General features: G+C 37.2%; 1 protein-coding gene across 1 annotated transcript in view; it reads right to left on the reverse strand.

The window, feature by feature from the left end:
• The window catches only part of MOXD1 (monooxygenase DBH like 1), a 95,761-nt gene that overhangs the window by 13,442 nt on the left and 67,856 nt on the right, over positions 1 to 14,463 (reverse strand). Inside the window, exons 5-9 of the mRNA XM_063098113.1 lie at positions 8,946 to 9,125; positions 8,546 to 8,648; positions 4,061 to 4,227; positions 2,818 to 3,009; positions 1,007 to 1,066 (exon numbers count right to left, since the gene is read on the reverse strand). Coding sequence (XP_062954183.1) covers positions 1,007 to 1,066; positions 2,818 to 3,009; positions 4,061 to 4,227; positions 8,546 to 8,648; positions 8,946 to 9,125 — 702 coding nt within the window. The remainder of the gene's footprint in view (positions 1 to 1,006; positions 1,067 to 2,817; positions 3,010 to 4,060; positions 4,228 to 8,545; positions 8,649 to 8,945; positions 9,126 to 14,463) is intronic.

The following is a 14,463-nucleotide window of genomic DNA, read 5'->3' on the forward strand; positions in this document are numbered from 1 at the left end:
TATATGTGAATTATGTGTTTTGCTCATTCAATTCTTTTCTGATCCTTAATTCTCATTTTTTTTCTTTTCTAGTATATACTTTCTGATTTTAAAGAAATTCTTCTGGTATCTCATTTAGTTTAACATTTGCTATAGATTTTTCATAACTAACTTTTATATAGTTAAGGCAATTCTCTCCTATTTCTGGTTTGCTAAATATCTACATTGATACCCCGGGTCCCAGGATGGACTTAAATTTATAAATACTTTTTCTGCCCCTACTGAGGTTATTATAAGTCTTTTTCCTTTAATCTCGTAATGTAGAAGACATTAATATATTTTCTAATTTAATCAATTTTACAATCCTTCAATAAACACAAATTGGTCCTAACATTAGATTTGTAAATAATGCAGGATTTGGTTTGTCAATACTTTGTCAAATATATTTCCATCAGGTGCATGTTACTGGCTTCTTTGTTATTGTCCATATAAAGTTTTGGTATTAAGATTATGTCAGCTTCATAAAATGAGTTTGTAGGAGGTGTTTTCTCTTTTTGTGTTCCATGGAATAGACTGAGTAAGGCATAAAGTATCTATTTCTTGAATGCTTGGCAGAACTCCCCAATAAATCTGCTGGGACTGGATTTCCTTTTGGTCAGAGGTCCCTAGATCATGTACTTCATTCTTCCTTTTGAAGTCTGGATTTATCTATGTCCAGACTCAAGTGGACAGTCAGTTAATGACCTCAGGTCTTTTCATAAATAATATGTGGTGAGGAAAACTAAAAGACTTAGGATAGATTTTCACAAAAGTATCAATAAATTACACTGCAAATATAGTATCAGTTAATCTGAAGTCTGATAAAATGCTAAAACAGCTCTGATTGCCCTTTTACAATGTTTCATGCTCAAGACTCTCAGGAATTTCGTTTCCAAATAGAAATGGTTTTTACTTTTCTTCTTCTAAAATCAAAATTTCTTCCTTCCTTTTCATAAATGAACTTTAAAAATAGTAAAAATTTTCTTACCCAAGTCATCCCGGCTCTATCTTTTGTGTTGTAGCGACACTCAGTAATTAGGTTATCTCCCTAAAACATTAAAAAAAAAAAAAAAAAGCTTTCAGATTAAAGTTTCATGCTGTTTTATTCATCGAATACATTTATAGGCCAACAGCTAATATCTTCTGTATGAATGGATGCATCAAGTAATTTGATTCAGGAGAAGACCTTTAACCTGTTTAATTCTAGGTTTGCTAGTATAATAAGCAAGCAAACAAACAAATAAGGTTCTCTGTGTTCAGGCCAGACTCCACAATATTCTAGATAGATGACCTGGGAAAGGGACTGGACAACCTGGGCTCAATTTGTCCATCTGAAAAGTGATGATTAAAATAGCACTTACTTTGCACAGCTGCTGTGAGGAGATTAAATGACATAACACATATTTAGTCCTTAGTAGAGATAAAACAATAAATATTAGCCATAGGTACTAATTATTGTGATTATTTCTTCATTTACATGACTTTATTTAAAACTCATTAGTCATGTCTTTTATTTCCTTACAACAGAATTGTGAGGCAAATTAACAGTACTTTATTGTTCTAGTGTTTTCCAAGCTTTTGAACATTACAGCACACATGGAAAACGTAATGTTTTCACAGCTTCCCACTTAGGTACATGAATGAAGCTACTCATGGATCTGTCTTCCCTGCCCCCTGCTCAGAGGGCCCAGAGCTCAGTCTCTCAGCACATTTATAGCCTATTCAGGGCACACCAGTTAGGAAGTGCTGAGATAACCAGTAAGTTTGGTTGGAAAGCCCTGAGAGAACATAATAAAAAAGACTGTAGTGTTTAAGAATCTTGACAAGAGTGCTGTGCCTCAAACTCCATCTTTCTACTCTCAGAGTATGTTAAACAATTGCTAAAAAGAATATAGATCCAAAGCTGTGGATATAAGGGACAGTCATTAGAATAAAGACTCCTCTTCATTACTTCCTTCTGCTTTTTTTTTTTTTTTTCAAACTTTCTTGTGCATTTTCACCTTTCCCATCATATTGGGCTATGTCTTCTCCCTGATAGTTCATCCCATCTAACTCTGTCCCCAGCATCATCTAACTCCGTCCCCAGCATCGTGTAGGAAAGATATTGCTGTTACTCTCATTTCATAAATAGTATAAGAATCTGACTTTTAAGAGTGGAATAAGGGTAGGAAATTGTAAGACTATCGAGCTTGATGGACATAGAATAAAAATTTCAGAAAACGAAGCATCATAAAAATTTTTTAAAAAGGTTTCATTACTGTAAGGCATAAGACTTTCTTCTGTCCCTTCACCGTAACACCAAGTACGGTTTCAAGCTGAATCACACAGCATAGAAAAACTAGCTACGTTCATCCAAATGTCTTTGTCAAATGAAAGAATTATCCTTACATTTACTTTTCCTGAAACAAAACTTGTAAAAAATATCCGATCTCTTCGAGGTGGCATAAAGAAACTTCTAATTTTAGCATTATCAGAATTGCACCCAAAGGATCGCTAACTGGGGAGTCAAGTAAAAAAAAAGTAATGTTTAGAGCTCAGAAGCTGAGTTTTTTTGTTATTTTGGTTCCTTTTTCTTTTTTTAAAAAATCCCCAACTTGAATCACCCCTGGGAATAGTAAGAAAAATGAGTTTTATTTTGGAAAACAGATCAAACACATTCCGTCTAGGTTGTGCAACTTCCATGGTGGGTGATTTATACGATGAGCAATTCATTTCGCCAGCAGACGTCTTGCTACATCTCAGCAGATACACATCTCTGATTTTTATAACATTCAGTGACAAAAACAAAAACATGCTTACTGGTAAGATCGTTTGTTCTTCTTTGAGATACTGAAACTCCTGGAAGTTGAAGTCGAAATCATCATCATAAGCGAGTAATTTCATCTCATCCCCTTTGCGAAAATGACGCAGCCTGACGCCTCTGCCAGCCAGGTGGGCGTGGAGAAGAACTGCGAACACGTGGATCCCACTGGGCTCTTCCGCTCCCAGAGCCTGGGGGCAGGCCAAGGAAGCCCTGATTAGCCCAAACGAGTGCGTGTTCAGACAGAGCACGTTAAAACATTACTTGGAGGGACTACTGAGAAGGAAGGCTAAAGCTATTTAAATAAATGCTTGAGCTGCCAGGCATTTACAATTTGGTTTTTTCAGTGTTCTCTTTGTGAAGCAACATTTGCTGGGAGAAAAGAAAAGGAACTTAACGCTTACTAAAGACCTACCGGCTATTCCTAAATGCTGTCTTTCTTTTTCCTCCTTTTAGGAGGTACAGGGGCAGTCAAAGATCCTGGCAAAAAGATTCCAGTATGTTAGTAACTTGAAAATCTAAACTTTCAAAAAGGAAAAAGTATTTCCACTTTTCCAGGTAAGAAAACCAAAGTGTGTCAAGGGAATTAAATGAATATCCCGTGTTCCCACAGCTAGTAAATAATGTCACAGAAACGAATCATCATCTAAATAACTCAGAAGAGCATAATCTTTCCACTTCACCAGTCTGCCTTACTCTCCGTACCACAATGTGTCATAATTCATAGAGTATATGATCCATGTTGAAATACTTTCATTTAAGAAAACTATCAATGCAGTCACTATTTAATATTTATACATAGTTTTCCCTTATCCAATATGTAGTTTTGTATTAGTTATTCTTGCTCTTTGGTGAAAGAAGGGGAGAAAGCTATAAAGCAGAGAAAAAAAATGAAAATGAATGATGGAAAAAATAAATATGGATAAAAAACAAAGCAGAGAAAGAAAAAGAAGATCACACAAACGAAGGTAGGAATTGTAAAAGATGAAATAAAGTGTCCAATGTGCAACAAAGGAGGTAGGAGTATGAAGAAAAATGTTCTGCAAATTACTCCTGTCTTCATAATTCTACTCCTGTAGCCTTCAAGATTTAAAATGGCAATCAAAGATCCTGCTAAAATTACAATATGGTTTCACAATGTGCAGACAAGAAAAGATCAATAATAAACAAGCATGGAATTTTCCACAATATAGTTTCACAATATAGAGCATTGATGACTATGCAGATCGAATCTCTGCATACCTCTTCCAGGCATTCCAGAGTGCAGTGACCCTCAGACCGGAACTCAGGCATCCCTGGAGGGATAGTATGGAAGAGGCTCACCCAGAGGCCAGCCTCGATCACCCCGGCATCGTATCTCCTTATATCCGTTGTATGAAACAACCTCAGTCCAGAATTATCTATTAAGCCTAGAACAAGTGCAAATAATTAAGAGTGAGTTTGAATCCTCAAAAAAAATAAAATAAATAAAATAAAATAAAGTTCTCATGCTCAGTTAAAATGGGTTCATTAATTTTCCTGAAGATCTCACAAGGGAAAGAAATACAAGCACAAATTAAGAAAAGACAACATTCAGCTTCACCAACAGGCATTAAAAGATGAGTCACCAAATTGCCTGCAACTATTGTGGACTCACACAGCATGCCATTGGAGAAATGTCGGCATTATCTAGCTGATATATTACACAATTATCTAAAATGAAGACAGAATAAAAAATTCTGAAGTCATTCATTAAAATGTAGAATAACTCACAAACGTTTTATTTTGTATTGTTTTGAGGTGAAGGTCAATAACATTTACTTAAAGATAAAAAACCCAACTCTTGGCTATTGTAAAGAGTGCTGCGATAAACATTGGGGAACAGGTATACCTTCGACTTGATGATTTCCATTCCTCTGGGTATATTCCCAACAGTGGGATAGCTGGGTCGTATGGTAGATCTATCTGCAATTGTTTGAGGAACCTCCATACCATTTTCCATAGAGGCTGCACCATTTTGCAGTCCCACCAACAATGTATGAGAGTTCCTTTTTCTCCGCAACCTCGCCAGCACTCTTTACAATAGCCAAGAGTTGGAACCAGCCCAAATGTCCATCAGGTGAGTGGATACGGAAAATGTGGTACATCTACACAATGGAATACTACTCAGCTATAAAAACGAATGAAATACTGACATTTGCAACAACAGGGATGGACCTTGAGAGAATTATATTAAGTGAAACAAGTCAGGCACAGAAAGAGAAATACCACATGTTCTCACTTATTGGTGGGAGCTAAAAATTAATATATAAATTCACACACACACACACACACACACACACACACACACACACAAAAAAAAAAAAAAAAAACGGGGGGAGGGAAGAAGATATAACAACCACAATTACTTGAAGTTGATACGACAAGCAAACAGAAAGGACATTGTTGGGGGGACGGGGGGAGGGAGAAGGGAGGGAGGTTTTGGTGATGGGGAGCAATAATCAGCCACAATGTATATCGACAAAATAAAATTTAAAAAAAATACATTGATTTTTCAGTAAATAAATCATTTCTTTGTTCAAAAAAATAAATAAATAAATAAAAGATAAAAAAAAACCTTGGTCTAGAAACTATCTGCTGATGGAGAAAACTAAGATTAACTTTCTTTCTTTATAGTTTTCACCACTTTCTTATTCATTCAACAAACAGTCATTCAGTCAAATAATTTAGAATCTTTTATGTGAACAGCACTACATTAGGTGTCATGGGGATGAGATGAGTAAGACACACTCCTTGCTATGACATAGTTATTATAGAAGGGAGAGTATGAACCCCCAAACACTTTATAAATCTGTTTCACTAACTTTGAAATTAACTGGTTTCCTTCCATGGTGGAGAGAGACTGACCTGTGAGTACCAAACTGACCCTTTTTCCTCAGTGTGCTTTCTCATCTCCTTTTATAGCAAATCATTCTTAAACACCAAGGTCTTTATACCAAACATTTCTCATTTTATGTTATACACACCTGACGCTCACATATACACACTCACACACATTCACAATTACACACATATTTAGGAAAAATCCATTACTTTGAATGTTTTAGGGCACAATAAGTTGTTATAATTAAGTATCCTAATAATTATCCCAGGAAATCCTTATCTCTCAATCTCCTTAACAGCCCTTAAAAATCGAAGCTTCCTTTTCTGCTCAATGAGTTTGTTATTTTGAACACAGAATAATTTAGAATTAGTTTGTTGATTCAACTTTGTTCAGATGTTCAGGGTCTCCGTGAGGAAGCATTACTGTGTGACAATTAGGAACTTTGGCTCTTAGCTCACCACCCTGCCTTCTGGTCCCAGTTTTGCTGCTTATGAGCTGTGTGATCTTGCACAAGTTACCTAATCCCTCTGTGTTTGTTTCCCAGTTTGGAAAATGGCCGTAATCAGAACACTACTACCTTACAAGGTTGATGTGAGGCTTTAACACAAAGTGTTTAGAACAGTAATTGGCACAAATAAAGTGCTCAATAAATGGCAGCTAGTCCAAAATCTCCTTGAGGCCAGTGTGTCATTTCATATCTGTATCTCTAGTGTCTAGTGGTCATAATACAGACCATGACTCAATCAGTTATTAAACAAATAAATCATGAAAATCAATTCTCTTTTTATGTTATTACTGTACAGATACAAATGTACATGACAATGTGGAACATCTATACTGACTCTAGAATTTTCTTTGGACATATCTTGGAGAATTAAGTTTTGTATTTTATATTTTTGTGATCCACCTGTCATTTCTAAAATAATAGAGAAGGGTTACTGTAGTTAGATTGGGTTTACTGTGGTTAGGTTCATTAATTGCATTAGCTGTTTAGACCACTAAAATATCATCTAATAAACAAAGTAACAAAGTATTGATTAAATATAAAATGATAATTGAAAAAACCTTTCTGGAAACCTAAATTCATATATTATGTTTATCAAAGTAAAATTACTATAATGTAAAATTTGATCTAGCTATGAATATGAATAAAAATAGAAAGTACTAAAAATCTTGAATTGTACATTATTAACCTATTAGGCAAATAAGCTTACATTCCATGTTTACATTAAAACTTTATGAGAAAGTCAACTTAATTGAAAACAGACAAGGCAAATAAATCAAATCTTTTACTTTTGTAATAAAGACTTTGAAGAGAAATAAGTGGTTCATGTTGAATTTCTAATTGCAGAAGTATTATACATTATATAGAATATTCTATGGATAACAGAAAATCAACTGAAAATTTTTGAAAAATAAAAATTGTGATTTAAGAAATATTTAAGAATTATTTCTAATATTATTATACAAATAATAATTTATGTTGTATAGATAGATATGATTTCACAGGAAATCAAACTTTAGAATTTGTTAATATGCTATTTTATAAACGTGTGGTTTTATGAATATATTAAAATTTAATTATAGATTCATGGTTCAGATATGGGATATGATTTGTGGGTGAAAATTAAGGCAAATTCAGACAAAGCATTTCATATGAATTAATGTAGGCCAAGGGAAAAAAAAAAGATAATTTACCATCTTGCTCATAAACAGTAGTTTGACTCTTACATTTATAGAAACATCACTCTTTAAACACCGTATCACACCACCCCTCTTCATAATCCATTTTTCATGCTGTAGCAGCAAGAGCGGCCTTTTCACAGTACAAATCTCGATATTTGGCTTCACTATACCAAACTCATCAACTGCTTCCCATTGCTTTTAGGATAAAGACCAAAATCCTTAATATGGCCCACAAGACCTGTGATGCTCTGGTTCTGCCTTCACCTCCAGATGTGTCAGCATCTTTCTTCATTCTATCCCCAACCCTCCAGCACTTCTAATCACCCACATGAATCGTTTGCTTCATCGGGGAAGACTTCCTGAAACATCTCCCCCACTACACACCCCTGGCTAGATTAGATCACTAATTAAATATTCTCATAGTGTCATGTACCTCTCCTTTGGATCAACTGATATTTCTCTTTCTCACTGGACTACAATTTCCATGAGGGTGAGACAGTGTCTGTTTTTCACTCACATTATATCCTCAAACACAGACCTGGCACATAGTTTGTGTTCAGTATTTGCTGAGTAATTGTGTGAATCAATGTAAAATAATCACTTGGAGTTGATTCTTTTGATAATTTTATATTGAATCCATAAATTTTTGGTTTTGAAATATTACATAAGAGAACTAAGAAATCAAATGTACATCTTTACACCTCTACTTTGATATCATACTGCACAATGTCACTGAATAAATACTTCTTGAGTGTATTTATGGCTTGCCTTTCATACAACAAAATGCTTAATATTTTTTAGGGTGATAAATGGTAGCTTTTTCATATGTACAGTTAGAAAGAAAATGTTCGATAAGCACCATGTATCTGGGCCTAATTTATATCACAAAAGAAAAAAATCTATTACTTACCTCCTGGTAAGTATCACGCAGATGTTTTTTCTAAGATTAGTGACCACGTGTGCTCATTTGTGTGGTTTGGTGCTGGTTAATGCCTGTTGTTCCAGTGTAATTATGAATAGTGTCCTCTTTCACTCTAAAAATTATCCTAATTTGGACTGTAAATGAATAGTTTAATTCTTTTTAACTTTGGCTGCTATTTCGTCCCAACTCTGTTAAATAGAAGAGTTAACAAAACTTTTTAAAAATCATAGATTAACTGTATAAAGAATAAACTCACCTTCCTCATATGTCGGGTTGTCATAATGGACTTCCAGGAGCACATACAGCGGATCTAAAGGAGTGCCGAGGGATAATCCAACATGAGCTGGATAGGAAAATCCCTAAATATGGAAAATTCCATCAGACCATGTCCTGTGAAAGTTCTGGAGTGCTCTACTCTACTCCACTCAAACACCAACCATTCTTAAAGACATTTGAACCTTCTGGAATTCCGTTAATCTATAATTGATAAAATAAAACGACTTAAGGACAGAATCTCTTCCTAGGAAAAGGGAAAGACGCCACTCTCATATCAAAGATAGTGTGCAGAGCTTGACTTGTAAGCATTCGAATCAGATTTCTATGGGGGGAAACATGATCGATTAATTGTGGCACATCTCGGGAATCATCAGCCCCACCTCTCCACCAATGGCCCAGGCGAAAACCACAGTCTCGCAGGTGAGGAAGGCGTCGGGCATGTTGGGATGGTAGCACTCATGGCCAGAGTCCACGATGCTGTCATTGAAGCTGCTGCTGCACTGATAGAGCAGGATGTGGTGGACCAGACTCTCATGGCCTCTCTGTATCACTGGCTCCACCTACACGAACACAAATGAGAGGGGGATGTGACAAATATGACACCCACCACATCGTACAAGGAGCACGAGACTTGCATGAAGGATCAGTGGTTTTTCAATGGACTGCCCTCGATTACATAAACAGTATGTGGTTCAAGTCTAATGTGTCCTGGAGATGTTGACAGTGGTGGTGATGACGATGACAATGGCAACAACAAAGATGAGATAACCACTGACTCCAAGAATCACAGGACTTTACTTATCTGCTCGTTCTGTTTTTCACTCACTTTTGTCCCTTATCCACTCTGCGGAGCAGCTGTTTCAAAACTCGATTGCTCTATGCCAGGCCCTACCTTGCCCTTGTTCCTCCTCCCTTTCTTTTTTCCCTCCACATAGAAAAAGGAAGTCAAGGCTACTGGCACAAACTGTCTGTCTCCCTCTCTTCCACCTCAAAACGTGATATTTACCCATTCCTATGGGAGGTGCTAGTGCCTCATTCATCTTTATGTATACATGGTGCTGAGCATAATAGTGCGGGGTTCAAAGTAGGGCTCAATGATAGATACTTTTATATTAGTAATTAAGATCAAATTCAAATCACAATATTATTACTAGAATTTGAGAGAGGGGAAAAAAACATTGTTAGTGATGTGCACCGATGACACTGCTCAAATAAGGAGAGGGAAACTAGAAACCAATAAAAATAGAACGGGCAGTGGAGTTGGTCATAGCATTGAAAGCAAGATCCTCGTGAACATGCTCCTTCTGCTGTCCCCTCTGTAAGCTCCCTTCATAACACTTGCCCACTTCATTCCAGGAACCTGGCAACCAGCTCAGAATGAGCTAAGAATATGCTGACATCCCAGAGATCCTATAGCCAGACCAGATGGGAGCTCTGTACTAAGCCTAGCGGGGCTATAGGTGTGGCCGTCAGTTATAGGGGTCTTTGAATTTTTCAATCAACTGCTGAAGAAGCCCCGGTCTGCTCCTAAATCCCAAGGTATTCAGCTGCCTTAGAGCTTATCAACACTTCTGCTTTTTACCCTAACTACTCAAACGCAGCCACTGCATTTTGAAACCCTTGCTTGCTCTCTATAAGCGACATGCTTATTCAGATGAAGTGTTTTTAGCTATTTTCTCCCAGGGCTTTCCATGTTCCATTTTATGTATAGTTTTTCTCTCTTCTACAGGGAAATCTAAGCACCAAAGGGGGAAAGTGTATGTAGTGGGTAGAGCCAAGGAATTCAAGTTTTTAAATCCAGTTTTCTTTTTTGTTAGTGAGTTACGCCATTCCTAACCCATGTGTACATTTTTAACATCATATTCATGGAAATGACATTGCACATGGTTTTGTTCGCACTTGTCTTGTCTTACCAGGTCGCGAGCCCTGAAGGCAGAAACTTTTCCACTTTGCTTGAAAATGACAGTTATTGTTCAAGCGTGGTTGCATGATAAACAATGACTGCACAAAACTGTAACCCAGAATTTCTATTACAAGTTAGTTTCCATATCTAATTTGAGCTTTCTGGGGAGATTTGACTTATCTGGGTGCCTCAGTACTTCAGGGGGACAGGGCACTGCTAATATGTCAACAGAAAAATATTAGGCACTTGTGAGATTTTTGCTGAGTACCTTATAAGTTCAGGCAGAACTTGAAGGTTGTACTGAGCTCTAAAAGTAGGTCCTGAAAAGAAGCCTTTGGGGTAAATGAGAGTTGGCTGTTGCCAAGGCAGCTACAGAAACTAGTGGCCTTCACTGAGGCATAGCAATAGGGAGCTAAGCATGTGGATATGGAGCATGTGAGGCTGAATGGTGCCTGACTTTAGGGAGCTTCAAATAAACTGCTTAAAAGAACCTTTTAAGAGCAAGTGTTTTTTTCTTTTTTGTTTTTTAATAGAAAGTGCTGCTAACTAACACCAAGCTGCTCAGCTACCAATGCATTCTTGGAATAATAATAGTACTTTTATTTAATACCTACTATCTGCCAGCCACTGTATTAGTCATTCTACATATTTCATTTAATATTTAGAACAAATCTATAAGATAGATGTTATTGTCCCATTCTCACAGATGAGAAAACTGAGACTCAGAGAGATTAGGAAACAAGCCCCAAATACCATAGCTAGAAAGTGGTAGCTGGGAATTTGAAACCAGGCTGGTCTGACCCCAATGTCTGTACTTTTCTACTGTAATACATTTTGCAGGAAGATGTACTGGAGATGTACCAAGGACCCTGGAAATTGCTGCCAGTGGGAGGAAAGATGAAAGGCTTCAATAAGGCAAGTTGCTGACAGCTGTCATCAGTGAGGGTGATGACACCACAAGGCCATGCCAGGAGGAGCTTCTGGAGCCACTAGCAAGAACCACAGCACATCACTGCCATCAGCGGAGCAGCGCCACACTGCGAGTCTTATGCTTGAGGTCTCCTGGCCTCCTGGCCACCCCCGTCCAAGTTCCCCTTGGCCTCTAGGGAGAGGAGATAGATCTGTGGCCTTTCAATGTGCACTTTCCTAAGGAGAGTAAGATAACAAAGTCTTTCCTTGAAAGCTGGTCAGGGATTCAAGGAGAATTCAATTTCAGTTGCAGTCCGATTGCCACATTACAAATTGAGGGTACAGCCTAAAAAATTGGGATTTTCTAAGGGAAAAAAATACTCATAAAATAACACAGAAACTTCTTGCAAACCTGGACACTGATCATAAGTACATAAAAAGGAGAAGACAAAAGGACTTAGATGAAGCAAAGCCCTTGGCAAAATAGAAAGGATGTGAAAGATGAGAGGGAGAAAGAAAGAAGAAGGGGGGATTATATGCAAGGATGGGGATTATATGTAAGGATAACTATGAATTAAGCAGCTGCTGATATAGAAGAAAAAATACCTGTTTACCAAACTCCTGAAAAAAAAAAATTTCTGGAGAGAAAATTTTAAGACCACCACGTGAGACACCAAGAATGTTCCTTGAGAATGGGCATGAGCTGTTTAGTGGAGGGTGTGAACTCCAGGAAGTGAGAGCACTTTGAGGAGCACAGCGCAGGCCACTGGCTCTCGGTGCTCTACACGGGGTAGAACCTCCCACAGCACCTCATGCTTCATGCCACGCTCACAAAGCCTAATGCAGACAGTGCACTGCTGCCAGTGCCCAAGTGGCAGCTGCTCGTTATCTTCTGTTTCCTCATCCAGCTCCACAGACATTTTAAGCAGTCACAAAACTTGTGTTTTACATCATGTTTTGATATTCTTCTTCAGCCCAAGTAAGGCTGAGGTGCCAAGAGGCACTGTGTGAGGAAGCAGAGCGAGGCACACACACAGATCTGTGGCACCTCCTGCTTGCTGGCTGAATGTCACCTCTCTCCCCCTGGGTGACAGAGACGCAAAAAGGATTACTCAAAGCTATTTCTTCTGAGCAGTGAGAAGCCCTGAAAGGGTTGATTTTCCAGGAACCGTCAAGAGAGAGGCATTCCTCCTTGGAAAAATAACCCTGAACTGGGGTACTGTCTCAGTATTTATTCTCCAGGCCAGAAAGTTACAGAAAAGGAACATAGGTGGAGTTGTAGCTAAGTATAGTTTAACAAGAGAGGCTGGTAACATCAGTGAAATAACAAAGTGACATTCCATAATGCAGTTTGCAAAGGGTTAAGTTGATCCACCAACAAAAGCTTGTTCTTAGCAAATACTGTCTTTTCCTACAGCAAGTTCCTTAGTATTTTTACATAACAATCAAGTAACTTTAGGTTAACCTGCTCCAAGCGAATCTGTCCTTGAGCCAACAACTTTGCTATGTTACAATTCTTTATCTATAACAGAGACTTTGGCCTGGGACAAGCTTCCTTTCTTTTGCAAGCTTAACATTTCTATGTGTAATTTTAAAATTTAGGCTAAACCTGAAACTACAGGGCTTTGGAGCCTAGGCCCTGTGAAATACATTTGCTTTATAAATGTTAGTATACTCCACAGCTGAACACGAGCATTAAACACTACTTTTTGTCGTGTACCGGGTAACAGTCCATGGAAGAAGGACTTTTCCTTTTGCATCACTACCTGGTTTGGAACAATGGTGAAGTTATACTTTTTTTATTTAAAATACTTCTGAAAAGAGTAGCACAGTGGTTTTCAGAGACTGGAGAGGGAAGGAGGTAGGGGAGGATGGGGAAAGGCTGGTCAGTGGGCACAAAGTCACAATTAGGTAGGAGGAATAAGTGCTGGTGTTCTATTGCACAGTAGGGTGACTATAGTTAATAGTAAGGTATTGTGTATTGCAAAATAGCTAGAAGAGGGACTTTTGAATGTTCTCACCATAAAGAAATGATAAATGCATGAGGTGATGAATATGTTAAATACCCTGATTTGATCATTGTACAACATATATGAGGGTACTTCAAAAAGATCATGGAAAAATACAATTGAAAGATAATACAAATCTTTCCATGAACTTTTTGAATGACCCTCATATATGCATCAAAATGTCAAACTGTACCTCATAAATATGTACAATTACAATATATATATATTACAATATATCGATTAAAAAATAAATTTTTGACTATCTTTCTTTCTTTCTTTTTTGACAGCTGGCCAGTGCAGGGATCCAAACCCTTGACCTTGGTGTTATAATGCCACACACAATAGCCAAGAGACGGAATCAACCTAAATGCCCATCAATGGATGAAAGGACAAAAAACAAGAAACAAACAAACAAAAACTGTGGTATATATACACAATGGAATATTCAGCTTAAAAAGAAATGATATCCTATCATTTGCAGCAACATGGATGGAACAGGAAACTACCACATTAAGTGAAATAAGCCAGACACAGAAAGACAAATACCACATGATCTCACTCACGTGTGGAATCTAAAAACCAAATCAACAGACAAAAAAACGTGGTTCTCATAGAAGTAGAGGAGAATAATGGTTACCAGAGGGGGTCGGGGGGAGGAGAAGTGAAGTGGTGGACTGACAGGTACAAAACTCTGCCATCTCCCCTTAGTGAGTTATTATGCAATATTTATGTACTGAAACTGCATACTGTACCCCACAAATATGCACAAGTAAATGTGAAAATTAAAAAATTCAAAAAATAAAAATAAAAAATAAATGTTTAAAAGTGCATAATTCTAAAGAAAATTTTTTTAAATAAATAAAACACTCATTCTGAGAAAAATAAGGCTATAATGAGTCAGTACAGTAAGAAGCAGCACTTAAAAGTGTGTCCTCTTCTGGTTTCTTCACACGTCACATTATTACCACAATCCAATTGGAAATGCCAAAAGTTGTCTCTATTCAAAAAAATATTAAAACCATAGGAATTATTAAAGCAGGTTATTTCCATAGAAAGCATACAAATACAGATATATTG

The sequence above is a fragment of the Cynocephalus volans genome, chromosome 5 (genome assembly GCF_027409185.1).
Source record: "Cynocephalus volans isolate mCynVol1 chromosome 5, mCynVol1.pri, whole genome shotgun sequence".
In the NCBI taxonomy this organism is placed as follows: Eukaryota; Metazoa; Chordata; class Mammalia; order Dermoptera; family Cynocephalidae; genus Cynocephalus; species Cynocephalus volans.